The 22882-nt window shown below is 34.2% G+C and overlaps 2 protein-coding genes across 4 annotated transcripts; both read left to right on the top strand.

The window, feature by feature from the left end:
- The first annotated feature begins 330 nt into the window (after positions 1–330).
- On the top strand, positions 331–9191 carry LOC105118032 (succinate-semialdehyde dehydrogenase, mitochondrial-like). Of its 2 annotated transcripts, none has more exons than XM_011015882.1 (21): positions 331–580; positions 873–982; positions 1106–1209; positions 2251–2299; positions 2463–2550; positions 2657–2767; positions 3258–3320; positions 3422–3532; positions 4398–4463; positions 4596–4673; positions 4760–4837; positions 5223–5289; positions 5397–5482; positions 6381–6413; positions 6521–6553; positions 6965–7065; positions 7820–7905; positions 8137–8243; positions 8322–8399; positions 8716–8762; positions 8862–9191. In XM_011015882.1, exons 1-20 carry the CDS (start codon positions 458–460, stop codon positions 8752–8754), a joined length of 1611 nt encoding a protein of 536 aa, XP_011014184.1. In that variant the 5' UTR covers positions 331–457; the 3' UTR covers positions 8755–8762; positions 8862–9191. The 2 variants fall into 2 exon arrangements, with proteins under 2 accessions (XP_011014184.1, XP_011014176.1); XM_011015874.1 differs by having other exon boundaries at positions 332–580; positions 873–986; positions 1110–1209.
- Positions 9192–15656: 6465 nt separating this feature from the next.
- LOC105118042 (myb family transcription factor APL-like) lies at positions 15657–17980 on the top strand. 2 transcript variants are annotated; one of them, XM_011015895.1, is made up of 6 exons: positions 15657–15991; positions 16134–16210; positions 16359–16416; positions 16686–16752; positions 16921–16990; positions 17110–17980. In XM_011015895.1, the coding sequence occupies exons 1-6, from the start codon at positions 15823–15825 to the stop codon at positions 17764–17766; spliced, it is 1098 nt and encodes a 365-aa protein (XP_011014197.1). In that variant the 5' UTR covers positions 15657–15822; the 3' UTR covers positions 17767–17980. The 2 variants fall into 2 exon arrangements, with proteins under 2 accessions (XP_011014197.1, XP_011014206.1); XM_011015904.1 differs by having other exon boundaries at positions 15661–15991; positions 16948–16990.
- Positions 17981–22882: the final 4902 nt, after the last annotated feature.

Raw genomic sequence — 22882 nt, forward strand, 5'->3', positions numbered from 1 at the left:
TTTTATGATATTTTATGTAGTTTGTTTTCTGAAACATGCTCTAATAATACATATAATATCTTTCAATGTTATCATGTAAATTTTTATTATAGTATTATGATTGTCTTCCAAGCTCTTTTTAACAGAAGTGTGATATTCATAATAAAATTACAATAATTTTTTTTTTAAACATGATATTTTTTGTTTATGTTTTATAATTTTTCGCTGTCATTCTTTTAATTATATTATCAAACTAATCAAATTTATAACAACAAGATATCAAATATCTTGAAATTATACTATTTATTTAATTTTTCCTGAACTTTTTTCTCTCTTCAACTTAGAAAAAATCTATAACTGTACATGGCGAAGGGCGTGCATATCCAGCACTTCCCTTCTCATTATAAGTGTCAGTAGCCCCCTAAACTGTGGCTCGCTGGGGCTACGACGAAGGAAATCATTAAAAAAGACGGAAAAAATGACGTTAGGGAGAATGGCTCTGGTACGCATCCCGGCGATTAGGTGCAAAATACACCGTCTCTTCTCTGCTTCACACTCGTCTTCTTCCACAAATCGCACCTCTCCTCCACTCTCTCGCCACGTAACCGCTACTCATCTTCTTTTACTTGCGCATAAGCATCAATAGCTTTCATCCTTGTGTTGCTAATTGAACACAGCGATCGCGGATTTGAACTATCTATATTGTGTTTAATTCATGTTTGAATCGATTAGGAATTAGTAGTATTTTAGTAATTACTGGTTCAATTGATAAATAATTTGTTTCATTAATGTTCAATGTAAGTATAATCTCTGTTTGAATGCATTTTTGTTTTCTGGTATTGCTAGTTGCGAATTCAGCTAGGTCTAAAATTTGTTAATGTTTTTCATGGCAGATGAGCATGAAGAGTGAAAATCTGGTTTCAAAGCTAACTAGTTCTGGTCTATTAAAGACCCAGGGTCTTATCGATGGAAAATGGGTTGATGCACATGATGGTGACACTATTAAGGTCTGCCATTATTGTGCTTGTGTTTGTTTGTAATTTTACTCTACTGCGGCTACTAGTTTTGGTTATTGTTTTTTTCTGTCACATATGACATCTCATGTATGTGTTCTTTTCATGGAATGGCAGGTTCTCAATCCGGCCACCGGTGAAGTTGTAGCTATTGTCCCATGCATGGGTCAGAGAGAGACGAATAATGCTATATCATCTGCCCATTATGCATTTAGATGTAAGAAACTTCACACTGAACCAACCTAACGTTCAGTAAAATGTATTTATGCCAGTTAACCTTCTTCTACTGGCGCTATCATTCCCTAAGTTTTGAATTTTGTTAGAGGAACATGGTTTATTTTGCATGCGTGGATTATCTTTCAATAGTAATAGGGGGAATTGCTAGTAGAGGATTTTGGTCATCGAAGTGCAGTTATTGCTGTGCTGTCTTTGTAGGTTAGAATCCATGCTTTCAGAAGGTAATGGCACTTGGATGTCTCTTTTACAGTATGTCAACCCTATTACTGAATTGGAGAGCATATATATGTTTTATACTGAGCTTATGTGACACAATCTTGGCTATTCCTTTCAAAGAGTTTGGATTTCATGACAATTGGGTGAAGTCTTATTTTACTACATCAATCCACTGTTATTGTTCTTAATTGACCTGCAATTTGCACCTGCTTTATAGTCCTTACCACATAACTAACTGCTACAATACATCAAATACTTCAACTCATACTCAAACGCTTGTGGTATTTATGATAATAATCACCGTAAACATGCAGTGGTGCACACTCTTGAAATATTACTTCCAAGCTTCTATGTGTTGCATTTTTATTCCTCTTATCCTAGCTTTTCACAGCACAATTTGTTGGTAATTTACTGTCCTACAGATCATTATTTTAGCTGTCTCTTCAAGAGTTATGTGGTACTGTAGAAGCAAAGAGTGAATGGAATGGATTAAATTGAGTACCACTTTAGTTTTTTTGATACATAGACCTTTGCATAGATACAATCTTAATAGGATCTACTCATCTGAACTTAAATATGGAAATCTCTAGTTTTTTACCATAAGCTTGCTAAAGTCATTGTTTATATGGATTTTTCTTGTTTAGCTGTAATACTAGCATATTTTGATGCCGCTTTTCTGATATAGCTTGACATTTTTTTTAATTTATTTATATGTTTTGCTTTTCTGGACTTCAAATGATATTGGATTTTTAAAAAAAATTCTTGCTGATGGTTGCAACATGTTCATTGTCTTTTATTTGGCCAGCATGGAGTAAACTCACTGCTTCTGAGAGGAGCCAACGTATACGAAAATGGTATTTAACCCTTCCAACACGATCTTATTAAATTATCTGTGATGTGAATGTAAATACTTCCAAATTAATCAAATAGTTGAAAATAACTGTGTTGTATTGGTAGAGTATTATGGTTCTCTACGCTTTACTGAATCTCATATGATTCTTTCCACTGTATTGTAAGGTATGACCTGCTAATTGCCCACAAGGAAGAGCTGGGACAATTAATAACCTTGGAGCAAGGGAAACCTCTGAAAGAGGCCATGGGTGAGGTATCTCATCTGAACTTTGCTTTCGGAAATCAAGAGATAAGCGTTAACTCTACATTGTGTTACTGGTCATTGTCAAGCAAGATGTGATCAAAGACTCTAATAACAGGTTAGCTATGGAGCTAGTTTTATCGAGTTCTATGCAGAGGAGGCGAAACGTGTATATGGAGATATAATTCCAGCGACTCTTGGTGATCGTCGGTTATTTGTTCTAAAGCAGGTGACTATAACTGTTTGTGATATATGAAATCCTGTTTAATTGCAAATATAAGTAAATTAGTTCTTCTGACAGCCTGGCTCCTCCTATAGACCTTGACAATTTGCCCTTGGTTTGAGTCTCTTTAACAAGGCCTTTTCAAATTGTGTTTTAATTTCTGGCACTAGCATGTATGTTTAATGCACCAATATTTGTTAAAACCACATAAAACTCATGATTTTCAGGAATTAAAATCCTCGGGTTCAATACCTATGAGAAGAACAGGGCCTGAGATCTTGGTACACATTCCTTGCATGAATTGTGTTTTAGTCAACTTTATCCTGTTAGCAGTCCAGAAATCTGTTTCTTAATGATCTATCTTGATGGATAGTTCTTGTCACAACTTTTCTTCTCTGAGCTGTTTACATGGCTTTGATAATTTCCCAGCGTTGCTTGTTTCTGTGCAATCCCTTTTTTCAGCTATTTATCCAGCAATCTTCATGAGTTTTTGCAGCCTGTAGGTGTTGTTGGGGCAATTACACCCTGGAATTTTCCGTTGGCAATGATTACTAGAAAGGTGTGTTCATTGTAGAATGATTCTGTGCAAAGAAAGTTAACCTTTTCTTGTGCATGAGTTTGTTGTTGAAGAATAACATGCTTTTTTCCTCACTTGCATAGGTTGGTCCTGCTCTTGCATGTGGTTGTACAGTTGTTTTAAAACCCTCTGAACTCACACCTCTCACAGCTTTAGCAGCAGCCGAGTTGGCCCTTCAAGCTGGAATACCACCAGTGAGTCTCAAACTTTTTACGTGCACGGTGGAAGTTTCGTAATTATTTAGGCTGTGTAAGATGCAAGTGCTTGGATATAATGTGGCCTTGGTTGTCTTTGTAAATTGTGTCCTGTTAGACATTGATGATAAAGTTGATACTTTATGGTTGTTTCAATGAGAAAGACTTATCCTTTACGATGCAATGAAGTTTTTGGAAACTAGGATACTTGTAATGTTTTATTATAGTCTCAGCATCCAAAAATATTCTGTTATCTGGTTGTACAAGAAGAAGCTGCGGCAAGCTAACATTTAGAATATTTACTAACGAGTGCTTAAAAAGGAGGAGGGATGGGAATGTAACATAATAAAATCCAAGTATCATCCCATGGGTATTAGATGTTTATGACAAGATTCCAACTAAGCAAAGTACTGAAGAAAAATGCCCTTGCTGACTGTGAAATTGAGTGACTTTGTGTTGCAGGAACACCCACTGAAGAACCACAATTGACAAATAGAGTGAAATGCTCATTTGTATTTTATATCTCAGCATACCTGTGTTATGATTGCTAACCTATGCTAATAATCAGTTGTGCATCCTTACCGAGCATTGAAACAGAAAATAGTCATCACTGGCAATCTTTTTAGCTCTGTGCTGGTTTAGCATGTCCCTGCATCACCGGAAAACAGCAGGATCTGGTCTATTGTCCTGATCAAACTGCTTTCTGCTTTGAATGACATAATGATGGAATGAATGGAGCTTTTTCTGGTCTGCTTTTGTAGATGCATGTCGTACACAATTGATGTGTTATATTAGCTAATATGACTTCAAATTTGTTGGAATTTTGTTCATTTGTTTTTAATGGTTTTAATTTTCAATATTTCAGGGTGTTCTGAATGTGGTTATGGGGAAAGCTCCTGATATTGGTGATGCTTTACTAGCAAGTCATGAGGTTTTACACCCTTCCTCTATTTCCTTAAACCAACCTTCTCTTCTCTTTGACAACATGGCATTGTCCTGGCCAGAGTAGTTGGATATTCAAATGACATAATGTTGATATTCTTGCTTTATTTATCTGATTCAGGTAAGAAAAATCACTTTCACAGGATCAACAGCTGTGGGAAAGAAGTTGATGGCTGGTGCTGCTGGAACAGTTAAAAGGGTATGCATAGGATGCAAAATGAATCAATGTGATGATGTTTCTGAAATCATCTTATGGCTAATTGTCTTTTCCCTTAATCTTTTTAGTTATCTCTGGAACTTGGTGGCAATGCACCCTGCATAGTATTTGATGATGCAGACCTAGATGTGGCAGTTAAAGGATCAGTAAGTTAGAGGGGTTCCCTGTGCATGTTTATTTTGATCGTGGTATTGTCATGGATATTTCTGAGTGCCGTTTAATAATGTTTACTTGACATGTTTAGACATATCAGATGGACACACTAAGCCTCCTATCTGACTGGGATGGATTTTGGTGCCTGAGTGTTGTTAATTGTTGGTTAGACATTGGGGTCCATGCCTCCATTTTTGGAAGTGAACCTTTTGTGTGAATTGCATTGGTGAAGCCATTTGATTTACTGATTTCAGGACAATCTATCACTGCAGAGGCTTTGATTCAGGATTTTGAAAATGTGTTTTTGTTTTGCATTGATTGTTGGGAGGTATTGTCATGGTGGTAGTAATCTTATCAAATCATTTCATATCATTGCAGCTTGCAGCAAAGTTTCGTAATAGTGGACAAACATGTGTTTGTGCAAACAGAATAATTGTGCAAGAGGGTATCCAACTACAGAATTACTACAGCCTTGATTTTACCCCTTAATTCTAATTTTATTTGTAATATGCAGCCATTTTGATTTGTGATATATTGCACCTTTATGTGCAGGTATCTACGACAAATTTGCAGATGCTTTTTCAAAAGCTGTTCAGAGTATGCAAGTTGGGGATGGCTTTAGCGAAGGTGTGACTCAGGTAGGGGTTGGGGTTGCATTTTTTTTTTTATAATATTTCGTAATTGTTCCTTTGCTGAATAATAATTTGTGCGAAGCTAGTCAGGTATTCTATGTTTCCTAGATTTAGCAATTTCTAGGGATGATAGCATTTCAATGGTTGGTGACACATGCTAGACTGCTTTATCATCTTTATTGCTCCCTATCTCGAAGAGTTTGTCCATCTTTCCATTTTGAGCTGTTCTAAAATTATTGCCGACTATGAAAAGTCAAAATTATTAACCATTTGGTCTTCTTGCTATAACCTTAATTTTACTCATTTTATTTTATTTTATTTTTAATTCAACTACTTTTACCCTCGTAAAACTAGATTTAAATGAAACTCTTTATTTCTTGAGTTTTTCAAACACAATTCGTAGTAATTGAGGAGTAAATGTATCAATGAATTTACAATGAAAAATTGTCTTAATTGTACTAGTTATTTAGATTATAATATGGGATTTAGCAAGAAAATAACGCCCACACATGGTAAAAAAGTTGTGATTAATATACTTAAAAAAATTATTCTTTCTTTGTAGTTTCAAACCTTGATCAACTACTTTGCACATCAAACCTCTCACCACTAGCCCAACCACCTTGATATGATTGGTTCTGGAATATAATAAAAGGGTAATACTAGAAAGTGATGAAGGAATGGATAAACATGTCATCCCTTTAATTGTTCTTTCGTAATCTTTGTGAAAAGTCAAAGGGTACTAGACCTTGGGTAATAGGGAGTGTGTAATTTGTTTGGATGAAGATATTCTGATCACACATTCATGCAGAGATGTAGTTTGTTGTGTTTATACATTAGAACCTTTTATTAGCTACTTTCATGAGATTTGAACAGATCATGGTGATAACTATTAGTTTCCTCACAGGGTCCATTAATTAATGAAGCTGCAGTCCAGAAGGTTAGTTGCATTTTATACATACAATTGGTCAGCCATCTTGCTTGTGATAATCCTTTTTAATTAATGAGATTTGTTGTCAATTGGTCCCTTTGTGATTTGGGTTTCAGGTTGAATCATTTGTTCAAGATGCCATCTCTAAGGTTTGCCTTTCCTGCTTTATCTTATTCAATGTACTAGGTTGAATAAAACTTCATGCATTATATTGTCTTTACATCTTCCAATATTTCCTCTTCCTCCCTGCAATACACTCGACCTATGATGGCATTATATTTTTATAACCAAGGGAGAAAACTTTTGGAGGTTGGAGTAAACTTTTGTATGTTTTGGTGAAACCTAGAAGTATTTGTTATATTTTCAACGCTAAAAAATTCTATAATGCAATTAGGTTACCTTGACATTCTGTTTATTTGTTCTCTCGCACTTCATTATATGAAAAGCTGAAGCCAAGTAATAGACTTGGTTACAGTAATTAAGTATCACTGGCATAATTGTTCTTCAATTATTTGTTCTGTATATATCTCATTTCTAATTAACCAAAATTGTACTTGAAGGGAGCAAAAGTCCTCCTTGGGGGAAAAAGGCATAGCCTTGGAATGACTTTCTATGAACCAACCATAATTAGCAATGTCACTGAAGCGATGCTTCTATCGAGGTAAATACATGAAGATAATATATTCATTCTGCAATTCTCAGCTGTATAATTAAAGATGTCCATCAGCTTTCTTACAACAGGTAAAAGGATAGTGGCTGTTGTTCTCTGCCGCTTGCTGATGGGTATACATTCTTACCTTCAGTGCAGCTGGTTGAAACATGCAGCCATGCTAAAAATTAACAGGCCAACCTTTAGGTTTTGGCATCTAATCATGGACACTCATGGTGGTTTTGTTTTTTAGCTCTTTCTTAATCATGACATGTAAAATTCAATTGCAAACTTAAGGTTAATGCTCTTAGACAAACGAAAATTGAGGTCTTGTTTATTGACTGGGGACTCATCCTGGTTCGCAGTAGATGACAAAATTGAAGGCTCCTTGGGAAATGTTGCATCCAAAAATACTGCCTTTATCAAATGAATCTGAAGGACTGGTTATTGCTATCAGTTCTTCTATGTGGGTTGGAGCTGGTACTTCATAATTAACTTGCTCGGGCTCATTGTCAAATTATAGAACTTTCTTATTAATCAGAGCTTAGCTCAAAGAGTTAATGGATATGTGTAGGTTTATAATGGAGCACGCTGTGGTTTGCACATTGTTGATATCAGTAGCATTAGCTTTTGGTTTGTTAAATGTGGCATCATTGATTTGCTTACATTAACATAATTTTAATCCAAGTCATTGAAGTTCCTGAACATTACCTATAGGTTTATACTTATTCAGAATGTTAATATGCTCTCCTCTGCCTTGTTTCAGGGAGGAAGTATTTGGCCCAGTGGCACCTCTGTTGCGGTTCAAAACTGAGGAAGAAGCCATCTTGATGGCTAATAACACAAAAGCAGGTTCTTTTATCTGCCTTTACATGCTTACATGCTTTATCTTTTTGTTTCCTCATTGCTATCATTTTAAATATCAATTATCTGAGATTCTTACAGATGAAAGTATGTAATGTACTCCTTAACCCAGTTTCATTTTTCATACTATTGTCTCTATCTATCTGTTGTCATGGTAAACAGACTTATGGTCAATTGTAATACAGGATTCTAGCTTATCTTTTCTGGTAAACGATGCAGGGTTAGCTGCATATATTTTCACAAACAATGTTCAACGTTCATGGCGTGTCACTGAAGCTCTTGAGTATGGACTTGTTGGTGTCAATGAAGGACTTATTTCAACAGAGGTGGGACTTATCCTGTGTTTCCCAATGGAAACCATAGATTGGCTTCTTAAAACTTAAAAAATGTCTCTTGCAAAACAGGTAGCTCCATTTGGAGGAGTTAAACAATCTGGTCTTGGACGGGAAGGCTCCAAGTATGGAATGGATGAATATCTGGAGGTAAAGATTACTTTTAATGCATCTTAGGAAAAAGTGAAAGCAATCTTATCTCTTCCCTTCTCCCATGTTTAAGAACACAAATTGGGTATTCTAATCTTGTAGCTTGCTTTTAGGACTGCATTGTTTATCAACTTAATCACACACATACAGATCTACATTTCTTTGTTCTTTCTATTTGAGGGTTTTCAACCTGTATTTATGTGTGGGGGAGATGATTTGCTTATTACCCTGTTTTTCAATTCTCTAAAGATCAAGTTCTTGGTTTACTTTGCACCTCTTTTGCTGCCATAACGAGGTATTCTTGCATGCCGTGCAGATGAAATATGTCTGCTTAGGTGATATGAACAGAAAATGAGGTTCAAGGTTTGTACATGTCATCAATTGCCTGTTATATTTGGAATCTGGTTGCTCCCATTGAACTTAAATTTTCAGTTAAAAATGCTTGTTGTTCGATTTATTCAGGCAATTAATGCGGCTCATAATCTTAAGGTAGCTGGATTTTGGGGAGAGTGTGCAGTCTCGACTTTCTGAATCTTAAGCGTAGAAGATGACCAGCAAACAGGGCATCACAACATGTGTACATAAAATAAATGCAAGTTTGCACCATTTCCCAGATAAATTAATGTATCTTGCTGCTGTCTGTTCTAAACCCTTTCATCGAGATAGTTTTCTTTTTCCATGCTTCTGGGTAATACTTGTGATCCTTTTTATGCGCAAATGGTTAATTGCCTTCTCTTTTCTTCTGTTAGTATTTTCTTTGTTAGTATAATTAATGAGATGAAAACTTTAGCACACCGGCCGAGCAATCTTGCTTCTCTATTTGCACTAGAGAAAGGAAGATACAAGGCAGGCAGATGCGAAAATCTGCCATGTCTTCCTTGTGTATCTGGTGTAAATATTATTACTGATATAATCGTACGTTGGAAATTACGAGGCAACAACTCCTTTGTATGAGTATATGCTGTTGTTGTTTCTAATATAAAGATAAATTAATGTTTTTTCTATCTGAAAAAACAAGACCGCGTATTTATTCTATTTTTTAGGTACTGAACTAAGGTTTCAATTTCCTCCCAAGAAAATCAAGATTTCATTTTTATTAATAAAACTAAAAAAAATAATACAAACAATTCAACTCTTCCAGTTCCTAAACCTTTTTTTTATTCATTTTGTACATTAAAGTCGTCTCAATTAATCAAGAAATAACAGGATTGATCTGTCTTCAAATTGAAAATGCATGTGCCAAGATCACTAGGTGGTGTTTGAGAATCTGCGCTTTAGAAAGTGCTTTTGATGTTAAAGTAAAATAATTAAAGGGCATCATCATCAAATTCTAATATCAATATAACCAAAAAGAAAATTACTTAATTTTGAGGGGAAGTAATTTTTTTCAAATTACACGAGGAAGTGCATTCGAAAGTAAAACAAAGAAAGAAAAAAAAAAGTCCGTTTTGAAGCTTTATTCAAGAAAAAAAAAAAGTCCGTTTTGAAGCTTTATTCGTTACAATATTGCTTGAGCTGCTTTTGAAATGAGTATTGTTTAATGTTTTTAAACATCGCTAACCACGAAAAAAACGCAGTCGCCCACTCCTCATCATCTTCACTTAAAAATAATAAAACCCTCCTTAATTATTCCCCTCTCCAATGATAATCCATCTAATAATGCTACAGTTTATATATAGTTATACAAAATCCAATAGTGGAAATGTTATTATCCAGGCTAGCTAGCTATAAGAATATTTTCGCTTTAGCACATCGTAAAGTAAAAGGTAAAATCGAGTATCAAAATGAGAGAAAAGCGGGGAAATCTAAGTTGTGTAGACGGTCTGATATCTTGTATTCCAAACAAAAGGTGTGTCGCCAATGGAATGTCATATATTCCATATATTGTGTAGCTTTGCAAGATCCTCTTCTGCCAACTTACTTACCGGTCCTTTATCTTCCATTTTTAGGTAGATCTACTTATCTTCTTCATCGTCGCTGTATATGTATATAGAGAGGCCAATTTCTAAGCACATTTCTAGAGAGCAGGTCTGTTTAATATTTTAGCTGTTGATTTTTCGTTTGAGCATGCAACGGGACAGTCTTGTACTTATTCATAACATCCATCTGTTCTTGATGAATGAAATAGAGAGACTCAATCGGGAGATTTTATGGAGAGTTTAGAACTCTATACATCAGTTTTTTTTTTTTTTTTTTTTTATGAATTCGATTCATCAGTTTACAAATCATTTGTGGACTATTTTTCTTAATTATTATTTTAGTCATGGAGAATGAAACATCCCATCAATTCACTTGGGAGAGCAAGATAGAAAAGACGCCATTCTAAAGTATTATAAGCGTACATAAAGATGGGTCCCTCAAATTCACCTTCAAAGGAATATATTCATTTTAGAGAATATATTCATCTTAAAGATGCTTGAAATTCAAGCTAGCATGCCCTTAAAATCAAGCCAACCATTTCCCCACTGGATTAGAGGCTTCAAATATAATGAACTAAAAGTTAGACCTTAGCTTTGCTTGGTTATATTATAAAGGTACAAATAGCTAGTGAGCTAATGTGTAGTCCAAAAAGCTAGGAATCTTCAAATCTAAATGAAATGCCATCTTCCACATATGGATAGATCAGAGAAGCCAAAATACAAAGCAATTTCATGGTAATTAATTAATTATTGCCGAGTGTGGTGGGGGGCTGGCCATTATATATGGCCATACCGCCTGCACTTCAATCGTGACCCAAACCAGCTTGTTTTCCACTTGGTTTACAGGCACTGGCTTGATTTGGACGGTTAACATATAACTCGTATGGCTTCCAGAAAGAAAAAAGGAAAAAGAAAAAAACATTAGAGATTTTAACTCTTCATGGATATGAACTTGAAGAAACGTACTCTTCATAGAAACACAAGTCTTTGAGCGTGAGATTGTTTTTTTGGTGGGAGAGGAATCTTCATTGGATTGTCAAAGACGAAAGCATTTATTCCCATTTGTTAGATTTCAGTTAATAGCTTCCGTTTCCCTTTTTTAGATCTCTCGAGACTTGCTTTCCATACGAGGGAACGCGCTAATTTGCTTTGTTTTAAAATACTGATCGAGTGATTGACTTTGCCACGAGCTGGATCGACGTTTCAAATTTTTGGAGTCTAATTGCTTAATTGTTACTAAACCCAGTCAACAGCAACAAATCTAGCATATTTGGTTTTGAATATGTTTGAACATGGACTCCCTTTTGTTGATGACCATCTATTTATGAGTGATGAAATCTTTAATTCATATCGAGAGACCTGACAAAAATAATCTTATCAGATAAGATCTGTGAGAGTGAAAGTCTTTCTTTTCCTTCTCAAAATGTTTCAAATTTTTGGAGTCTAATTGCTTAATCGTTACTAAACCCAGTCAACAACAACAAATATACTCAAATCTAGTATATTTGGTTTTGAATATGTTTGAACATGGACTTCCTTTTGTTGATGGCCATCTCAATTATTTACGAGTGATGAAATCTTCAATTCATATTGAGAGACCTGACAAAAATAATCTTATCAAATGAGATCTGTGAGTATGAAAGTCTTTCTTTTCCTTCTCAAAATGAACATGGAAACAAGATAAGAAAATGCTCCCAAAGCTTTGTGCAAATTCCATACCCAATGCTCACACACACTGTTTTTGGTCGTCTTTCATCAAATATATGTTTTGAATGATTGATTTTTTAAAATAAATTTAATTAATATTAAATTTATCATTGTTTATTTTCATATTTAAGTGTGTGTCAGGACTTAAAGTTCAACATTCATAGACTTAATATTTAGTTTTACTATGTATTAATTCTTATATGTTGTACTATATTTATAAATATATATTTGTGTATTCTCCTACTTATTTCCCTCCTCCTCTTCTTCTTATATGTACTTATTTTATTAAGTAAATATTAACAATTAATAACCGAGTACCACAAATATTTTCCTTTTCCCATCCGTAATCTGATTTAATTACTATGCTTCTTTACCATGCGCGCGTGGGGCCCAGTGTCAATTTGGTGGCTATGACCCTATTAGGGTTCTTTTGTTTGTCATGGCTTGGATGGAAGCAGAAATGCATGTCAGGACAATCTTTAATTCCAGAAAAGCGGTAAGAAGATGAGCCAGCCCAGCAGCAAAGCTTTAGAGGAGGAAGAGAGGTCCCCAAATCCTGTCATCAAAAGCTCCATGCTCGAAACCCTAGCTTTATGCATTGATGGTCAGGTCCTCGGTACCAGCCACAGGAGAGCTCCTAAAAGGTGGTTCCACCTAGTCTACTTGTTCGGTGCTTTTCTCATTTCTAATAAAAACTACATTTATCCACCCCTATATCTGCTTAAATCCAAGATGCATTCTTGAATCTCGTTTGGTATCATTGCATGCCCATTTTTTTTTTTTGTTGTTAAAATTTTGAAAATAAAAAAATAATGGCATAGAACTAACACTACCTTGGACAAAAAACAAAAGAAGGTAAAAGTACTTAGCATTCTTGAAAACACCAGTTTTTTAAAAATTGAAAATAAAATCAAAAAACAAAAAAATAATTTTTTTTAAAAAGGCAACAACACCTAAGTTTTTTTTTTGAAAAAATATACCATAGTTTTAAAGTTAGAGGACTTGCTTCAATAAAAATGATAATTTAATTTGAACAAGATGAATACCAATATAATCCAAATAAATAAATATTTTTTGAATAATTACCTTACACGATATATAATGAATAGGATATGATCATATTGTCAAAGTTAACATGAAATCAGCCCTAACTTAACTTGAAATATATATTTATATTAATTATATAGATATATTTGTAGAATATTTAGATTTTTTTAAATACAATATAATATATACATATCTCAATTTGATATAAAACATATATATATATATGTATGTATGTATAATATTTATTATTTTGTCATTTAATACACACACACTTTAAATATATTTTATTATTTTTTCATTTAATACACACACACTTTAAATATATACTAAGTATTTTATTTTTTATTGAAGAATAAATAATATTCAGATAATTAATATTTATATAAATACCTGATAAATAACTTACAAATATCTAATTATTTTACCCAATAAATAATATGTAGAGAATAGATATCAAGAAATTCTACTTGCAAATATCCATTGCCACAACTGCCTTTAAATATGTTTTGTTTTTGTACAAGTATAATTATAATGTAACTCCAATACTGAAAGCAAATCAACAATGATACATGAATCTTCTCCACAGATCATAGAAAACTTAATCACCACATGGAGTGATGTTCTTAAGAGCTAATTTGTGGTGATCTGAAAGAGTTTAAAGTAAATTAAGAATATTGCGGGCTTAACTATTTTCAAAAATAAACAAGAGTTATTTTTCATGCGGGGCACGTCGTTCGTAGCCTTTATCAGTAATTCACTGTACGTACTTATGACCAGGAAAAGTAATAAGAACTGGATACAGTAGTACTGATAATTGCATGAGGACACGTGTGAAGAACGCCGTCATCAACGACGATGATTGTACATCTATAGATCTAAGATATTCCAACAAATATCGTGGAGGGATCGGCTGGCTTAGTGACGATTTTACTTCTTTTTGTTAGCATTTAGAATTCAAATCCACCAAAATTTTCAAGAGGATGTATTCATAGATGGTCTATTTTTAACTTGATTGTAAATTCGAATTTAATTTCAATATATGAAAATTAATTGATATAAAAATATATATTTTTAAAATAAAAGCAAAAAAAAAAAAACTCTAAAGGAGCAAGGATACCCCACGGTAATTGTGAAAGTACTCTATGTGCACAAAAGAGGTTTAGAAAAGAAATTTCAAGATAATTATTATGACAAACACATCAATCAGTTCTTTTAGTAGGCCAAAGGAGATCTAGATGCACTTCTTCCAAAGAAAATCTAAATAAATTCAGAATCTAACAGGAGGATAATATTAATGGTTAATTAATATATCCTCTACCTAAAATTTTATGTCAATCTCAAGCTATATAATTATTACAACATCTGAGTGACAAATGCATATGGATTAGATCTCTTCAAGTGTTTGAGAGTGTATTTTTACTTCTATTTTAGATGTTTTTTAAAAGTATTTTTAGCTTAAAAAATAATTTATTATTTTTTTATAGTATTTTCTAAAGATTTTGATGTGCATATATTAAAAATTAAAAAATATATTCTAATATATTTTTAAATAAAAAACATCAATAACTTATCTCATAGTCCAAAACACACGCTAATTAAGACTACAAAGGACATTATTTGTAAACTGGAATATTTCTAAAGTTTTAATAAAGTTAATTTTTTCAATAAACTATATCTTGTTCCGACTTAATTATAGCTGAAGTCTCTGACTAGACCTGGGTATCAAAGACACAATATATTCCTTGGGGGCTTAAAACCATTTTTGTAATAAAATTAATAACAATGTGTGTGCGTGTATATATATATATGACAAGAAAAGGAGAACATTTTCAATATAAGAGTAAGATAACTATATAATCCGAAATGACAATCATTATTGTGCCAATATTTATAATCAACAAGCCAAGATAGAGACTGTCTTAATCATACAAGGCATCATTGAAACCTTTTTGTTGGCAACGACATAAACTAAAGCCTGTCTTTGTGCTCAAAACCATCTCGGCAATTATAATCTTATTGTTTCATAATAAGCTAAAAAGTGGATTGTACTACGACACAGGAGAAATGATGTTAAGTGACCATCCATGCACATAATGTCTGGTAAGATATATCTAGGTTTATATGCGCGCAGAGCATGGCTCTTCCCCCCTCCAAAAAAAAAAAAGAAAAAGAAGAAGAGGTAAAGTACAAAACATATCGTGGTCATCATGATTGCAAGAGGGCCTCCATTTCTCATATCTTAATACCAAAAAAAGCTTCACATGGTAGAAGAATAACACTACAAAAAGATGTATTCTTCTTTTGGTGATATAAAAGGTATTCTACTCTCCTCTCTGACAATACAGGTACATACACCCCTAAAACATAAAGATTCTCACGCTCTATCTCTATGAATTCTAATATCTTTTTAGAAACAAGTAATTTGGCAATGGTGTTTCAATTTAGGGTGGATTGCTACAGTTAAGGAAGAGAGATAGAGAGAGGGTATCTTTTGACAAAGGTTGTAGGGCTGCACATTAAGATAGATACTTTATTTTATTTTATTGGTATTACTATACGTTTTCTCTTATGCAAGGTTAACTTGTCCCCCCCCTCGCTTTCTACTAGTGTGTGTGACAGGGAGAGAAACAAATCCCACCCTCTCTTCTTCTTCAAAAACGCACCCTATTCTTCCCTATTTGCATCGCATTTGTTCTTGAATCTCTTTGTATTCCCAGAGTCTCTTAGAGAGAGAGAGAAAGAGAGAGAGAATGTTCCATACCAAGAAACCCTCAACTATGAATTCCCATGATAGACCCATGTGTGTTCAAGGGGACTCTGGTCTTGTCCTCACCACAGACCCCAAGCCCCGTCTCCGCTGGACTGTTGAGCTCCATGAACGCTTTGTGGATGCCGTTACTCAGCTTGGAGGCCCAGATAGTACTTAATCTCTCTTTGACTAGCTAGTCTTTAGTTATATTTTTATGTACGTTCCTAGTTTGTTTGTGCTGATCACTTCTTCAATCTCTCTAATACGTGTTCTATTGCCCCCTCTCTCTATGCTTGATCAAAAAATTTGCAGAGGCCACTCCCAAAACCATCATGAGAGTCATGGGTGTGAAGGGTCTTACCCTTTACCACCTCAAAAGCCATCTTCAGGTTTGAATAGAACATTCTTTCATGCCTCTTTTGCTTTTTTATTGACACCTTTGCGGCATTTTCGATGGAGGGTTGGCTTGATTTCATTCATTCTTTATCTTCTATCTTTAATTTTCATTTCTTTAACGTTTCTTTTCTTTTAATTTAGAAGTTCAGACTTGGAAAGCAACCACACAAGGATTTCAATGATCATTCAATTAAGGATGGTAAGAGAGCTAATTAAGCGCGCCATCTTTATATACAAGGGTTTTATTTTTATTTTTATCCTTTCGGTTGTTAAAGGCGCCAAGGAAAGACTCGGATTCGTCTCCTTATTTCCTTCCTTTTGCTTTACACAGAGAGTGCTAAAATTAATCTAAATGCTTACCTGTTCTATTTTATTTTTCCTTGCTTTGATGCTTATGCATGCACAATGTGATCAAAATGATCAGATTAATTTAATTTTTCATAATTTTCCATTTTCCATGGCAAGCAGCTTCGGCGTTAGATCTTCAACGAAGTGCAGCATCTTCATCTGGTATGATGAGCCGCAGTATGAATGAGTAAGTATTACATTCAAAAATACCTCTCTCAAACCAAACAATTACGAACAAGCAGAGTTCATGCAATTTCCATTTTCTTATAAGGATAACAATAACGATATAAACAAAATCGCTTAAGATTCTTTCTTTCATTTCTGTGGAATATATGTGTGAAACTCTACATAGCAGTAACTCACACATGATTGATGCGATTAGGATGCAAATGGAGGTGCAGAGAAGACTGCATGAGCAATTAGAGGTAAGCACAGATCGATTGTTCCTCACCATCTACTCCACCCCTTTTATATATATATAAATTATTTCCTTAATAAAGGCAGTCCATGTAGACTTTATTTGATGCATATAAATTAATTCCAGGTTCAAAGACACCTTCAATTAAGGACCGAGGCTCAAGGGAAATATATACAAAGTTTGTTGGAGAAAGCTTGCCAAACCCTAGCAGGTGATCAAAACTTGGCTTCTGGAAGCTATAAGGGAATGGGGAATCAAGGAATTCCTGGTATGGGTGCAATGAAAGAATTTGGTACTCTGAATTTTCCAGCATTTCAAGACCTTAACATTTATGGGGGTGACCAACTTGACCTTCAACACAATATGGATAGGCCATCACTGGATGGTTTCATGCAGAACAACGACAACATTTGTTTGGGAAAGAAGAGGCCTAGTCCTTACGATGGTAGTGGAAAGAGCCCTTTGATTTGGCCGGACGATCTGCGTTTGCAGGATTTGGGATCAGGACCGGCATGTCTTGAACCTCAAGATGATCCTTTCAAAGGTGATCATATCCAGATGGCACCACCATCAATGGATAGGGGTACTGATCTGGATTCCATATCTGACATGTATGAAATAAAGCCAGCGCTTCAGGGTGATGCACTGGATGAGAAGAAATTTGAAGCATCAGCAAAGCTAAAAAGGCCATCCCCAAGAAGATCACCACTAGCAGCCGAAAGGATGAGCCCTATGATCAATACTGGCGCCATGCCACAAGGCAGAAACTCACCATATGGTTGAAGCTGACCTATGACTTATGTAGATGTAAGTGACTTGATATAAATTATTAAGCTTCTTTATAAGTATGAGATGTAGGGTTTTTGGACTTGAAAGTTACTAGCAATTTATTAAATTAGGGTTCTGCTCTGGGCATAACATAACGCCATGCGTGGCAAACAATCCAGTTAAATTGTTATGAATTAACAAGTACATTACACTTGTACTTATTTTGGCACTTGGCTTCTTCTTGCATCTTATATTTCATGGCTTGGAATAAGGTAGCATATTAATTAACACTAGATTTAATAAATAAATTTCGTGGCAGCTCCTCTACTACTATTTGCTTGTATTTAACTCCCACCCCGTACGTTTGGTGTCAATACAACGGGGCGGGAGTTAAATACAAGCAAATAATATTAATAGTAGTAGAGGAGTTGCCACGAAATTTGTGTGTGTGTGTGTGTGTAATTTACTTCATCTTCTTCATTTTATCTCTTTATTGAAATTGATAAGTACATATATACATCACAGCCCTTCTAGTTTGTGCATGGAATTACATGTAGACAAAGGCAAATGCTAGGGATTCTTGTCATCGCCTTGCTCCTTTCTTTATTCCATGCATTAAGTCAAGTTCATACTAGCTTAGCGGATTAAGCTCATGGTGTTAACATTTCATGTCTTCAAATGTCATTCGAAAACAATTTGGTATCATCATTAAAGTATGTGACTGGGTTCAGTTTCGAACCATGATAGGGATATATAATGGAAATTCAAGGATAGAAATAAAGAAGACGTTTCATCGTGTCCTTGAAGACCCATTGAATCTTCTACTGAACAAAAAATATAGAAAACAAATGCCACTGACTTTGCCATTATCCCTGCAAAAAAAAAAAAAAAAAAAAGAGCCACCGGCTTCAATTTTTCAACCAAGGCCCGAGCTTGAGGAATGCAGGCATGAGTTCTAGATCGACAGTTTGCGTACTAGACCTTCCTCGACATGGTCGAAGAAAACAAACTGAAAAGACAAGAAAAGAAAATTATGCAGAGTACCCCTCTTATACACATGCATGCAAGTTACATTTACCAATATCATCACTAATCACGGCCCCTATTTATGTGAGAACCTGGTATTTTTTCTGGAAACAATGAATAATTAATCCTAAGAAAGAGCAACATGCATCTTCCTTTTTTGTTATGAGCAAAAAGGGAAAACAAGCAACGTTTATTAACCAGCTGCAAGACCAGGCCGGGCTAATACCCTCTCGACCAATAAGAAACGGCAAACAATTTATATGTATATAGGCAAAACAAAAGAAAAAATCCCTAAATTTGAATAAAGTATATGCCATGTTTATGTAAAACTAAAACCACATGAAAAAACATGTATCATGGAGGAGTGAAACGTGTGTGTCCAGAACCTCAATGCATTATGATACAGGTTATTTTATGAAACAGGAAAATTCAAAATTTGTTCTGATGGGAGCTTTTACAATCTCATAGCCCTGTACTTGTACAATGTCATGTTTGGTCCTCGTGGGTCAATGGTCAAGCCATCATGCCTGTTACTAATCCAGAAATCTTTTTCTAACCGCTGCTTTTAAGTTGGTTGCTCTCAGTTAGTTAGTCCTATCATTGCAGACAAAGCCATTGGGGAAATGAACATAAGAAAAAAAAAATTCCCCTATATCCCTGTCAACAAAAAACATTCTAGGGTTTTGGGAAGCACGCATGCAGCAGTAAAATAATCCATTTGATCTGAGTGAAGGGAGAGATTACACATATATGGAAAGCTTTTTTAATGAAGAATATTATTTTTCCTTTGAGAGAACCCGACACGGCGTATCTAGCTAATTCATGCTCCTTTAATTAATTACTATGGTGTTCCAAGGGCATCGAAAGGAAGAGGACAAATTACTAAAGAGTAATCTCATCATTATTTTGGTATGCATGCATCAGCATGACGTGAAGAAAAACACACATATCCCTTTCGCCATATTCTTAACTAAGCGTTTGCCTCCCCTGATATTGAACCCTTTTTAGAACCATCATATGATCATTATATACATCGACAATGAATGCAATTTTATAAATTAGTTGATCTTATGGTGCATACTTTCGACTGATAAATTAACTCAGATTTTCATCGCAGTTCCATATTTGCCTATATTCGTACACACACACATATATAGGCAAACTAAATAGTAACCAAATAAAAATATCACCCTTTAATTAGTTGTATATCACTAGGTTGGTGAGGTAGCAAAGATGAGAAACATGCAGAGGTTTCTTTCTCTTTGTTGATGACAAAAAAGATGTGGTGCCACTGCCTTTATCGGTTGCAGAGAAATTGTCAGGAAAGCTCCTCCCCTCCACACAGACGTACACAGAGAAAGAAGAAAAGCCAATAAAGCCTAAAGGAGAGGAGGAATGCAACGCACTTTCATGAATGCACATATCGAGGAAGCTTCTACCTTTATGTGTACAGAGTTGAGGGTCTTGCTTGCTTCAAAACCTGCTGCATGGGTACGTTTTATATTACATTTACACTAATTTACATGCATAATGTGAGCATTATGCTTTACATGGTAATGATCATATAATAAGATTATGAATCTGCCAGGAAAGAAAATAATGATAGGGTGATTGAGGCACGATGTTCGAAGCAAATTAAATAACTGATTGCATCCTAATTAAGGCACCTTGGATTCTGTTTAGCTTCCTCATTCGATGCGTTTGTGTTCTTGCTTTGAGTGTTTACTAGCAAAGTACTGGCTAGAAGCTTCTTTTGTCCCATGTCTCTCATACTTTTAGCAAGGCATGTAGAAAATTTGTTCGTGGGGATTGAGTTGGTTAAGGATAAAAATAAGGTTGGATATGTGGAGGTCACGCTAAGGACATTGACTGGTGTATACCGTTTACGGTGATTATTGAAAAATACACCCGATGTAGATTATTGTGAGCTCAATTTCACTAATCATTGCCAAAATAATGTAAATAACATTCGTTATGACCTTTTTTTACAAAAATTAAACTCATTATCTTCACTTAGATGTTGTCAATTTATTATCAGCCTAATTTATCCATTTTTTAACAAACAAGCAAATATGCTCATGTACATCATTTGAACCACGAACATCTCTAATTCTTTATTTTCTACAAAAAAAAATATAAGATTTTGTATTTGATGAAAAGATAGATAAAACAAAAATAAATATTTTTGGCTGAAGAAACAAACGGATATATAAAAATAAAGCTCTATCTATGACAGTTGTAAAGTTAAATAATTTTTTTTTAAATAAAACTAATAACATGTCTATCATGTCTCAACTGTACATTACTCTTTTGTTAACCAAATATTAACTAAAGTGATACAAAATAAACTGGAATTGAAATGTCTATGGACAATGACAAGGGGACAATTTGTTAAGATGGGCACATAAAAACAAAGATGGTTCATGTGATTTTAGAAATAAAAGGAACGGTTTGTATAATTGTAAGTTAATTGTAGGACACATCCAGAATGGTAATCGATAATCTCTTCTTTAGTTTAACTTTTCACATGAAATGATCATGAAAATTCACTTATATATCCAACGGGCTAATAAATATTTATGAAATCAACAACTTAACTTCCAGGGGAACATGGATTTAAGAGACTTTTAAGAATATTAAGATATGTCATGTTTAGGAAAAAAAACCCTTACATGCAAGTATTTATGCATATTAAACTTAAAAAAAACTAAGATTGATTGATATTTCACTGTGAATATCACAATTCATTGTAGACTTGGTCAATGAATTATTAAATTTTCTCTTCTTAAACAAAGCAAAATAATATGATTTTCAGGAATAATATGATTTTTTTATTGGATATATTTGTCATTACAATATTGAATAGGGGCATATCGGTATTTTTATTTTTCTTTTGCATTGTGTAATGACTCAAATACCCTCAAAAGCATAATTTAATTAACTTTTGTGTAGGTATATTTTTTAGTTTTCAATTTCAAAAGGACAATAAAATATCTAATTAAAATACTCTTCTAGGAAAAAAATCATATAATTTTTGTCTTTTTGGATGAGGGTTAGTTTAGTCTTTTAATAAATACAAAAAAAAAGTTGTCACATGCAGGCTCCTATGATGACTAAACATAGCCTTTCATACAAGTGTTAGAAATGAGCCATTGAGATCTTTCGTGATCAGACGTGTGGCAGTAGGGATTGTCTGTATTTCTCTAATGGGCTTCTTTCTTATTCTTTTTATATGAGGTTATCGCAGGTCGTGAGTTAGTTAAGTTAACCCAGTTTAACTTAGTTTTTTTTATTGATTTAACTTTGGTCTTGTTTTTAGGCCTTTTTAAAAAAAATAGTTTTTTGATATTGATCTCATATCGCGGGTCACAATTTTATCGAGTTAACTCATTTGATTTTTACTTTTTTTATTTTTATCATTTAACAATAGGTTATTGAGCTCTGAATTGTGAATTTTTTTTTTTTTTATGTTGGGCCATCTCAAGTCACAAGTTAATTAACTTAGGTTAACTTAATTTTTTTCAATGATTTTTTTTAAAGTAATTTTTTTTTATTTCAAGATTATATTATGGATGATGAGTTTATCAAATTAACTAGAGTGTAATAAGGTTATCATTCATTACCAAAACTTTTTTTTATATTAAAAAAAAATTAACACTGTCCGTGATCCAGGGCAGGCCAACCTCTTAGGAAGAATAATGAAGGATGAGGGTTGAAACACTCAAGAGACTGTACTTTAGCAGGAAATAGTTGAATTTTCCATGGAGAGAGCTATCGGATTCAAACCATGGAAAAAATGGGTTGGCGATTATGATGAAGGCTGGGGTAAAAATGGGGGGCATATACGCACACACAAACTTCCTTTATTCGATTATGAATTTATCATTGATAATAAAACGTCAATTATTTGCCTTTGAAAAAAAAAGAAAAAAACAAGAGGGCACGGGACATTCAATATGCTTGGCCCAAAATAAGAATGAAAACCTTTCGGAGACGCTCTAAACTCGCCTGGGCCCTTACCACACCGAAATGCTCTTAGTGGAGCTGTTTTCGTTGAACGAGCTAAAGCTTATGAAATAGAATTTCTGTTTCCAAATACACGACG

Source organism: Populus euphratica, unplaced genomic scaffold (assembly GCF_000495115.2).
Source record: "Populus euphratica unplaced genomic scaffold, PopEup_1.0 scaffold5.1, whole genome shotgun sequence".
NCBI lineage: Eukaryota > Viridiplantae > Streptophyta > Magnoliopsida > Malpighiales > Salicaceae > Populus > Populus euphratica.

What these genes read in the sequence shown, in the direction of transcription:
- LOC105118042 (XM_011015895.1), top strand. Translation starts at nt 15,823, where the DNA reads ATGTTCCATACCAAGAAACCCTCAACTATGAATTCCCATGATAGACCC. An exon ending in TCAGCTTGGAGGCCCAGATA is followed by an intron (nt 15,992 to 16,133) that starts GTACTTAATCTC and finishes AAAAATTTGCAG; the next exon opens with AGGCCACTCCCAAAACCATC. An exon ending in GACTGCATGAGCAATTAGAG is followed by an intron (nt 16,991 to 17,109) that starts GTAAGCACAGAT and finishes AATTAATTCCAG; the next exon opens with GTTCAAAGACACCTTCAATT.
- LOC105118032 (XM_011015882.1), top strand. Translation starts at nt 458, where the DNA reads ATGACGTTAGGGAGAATGGCTCTGGTACGCATCCCGGCGATTAGGTGC. An exon ending in GCACATGATGGTGACACTAT is followed by an intron (nt 983 to 1,105) that starts TAAGGTCTGCCA and finishes TTTCATGGAATG; the next exon opens with GCAGGTTCTCAATCCGGCCA. An exon ending in TGCCCATTATGCATTTAGAT is followed by an intron (nt 1,210 to 2,250) that starts GTAAGAAACTTC and finishes TTATTTGGCCAG; the next exon opens with CATGGAGTAAACTCACTGCT.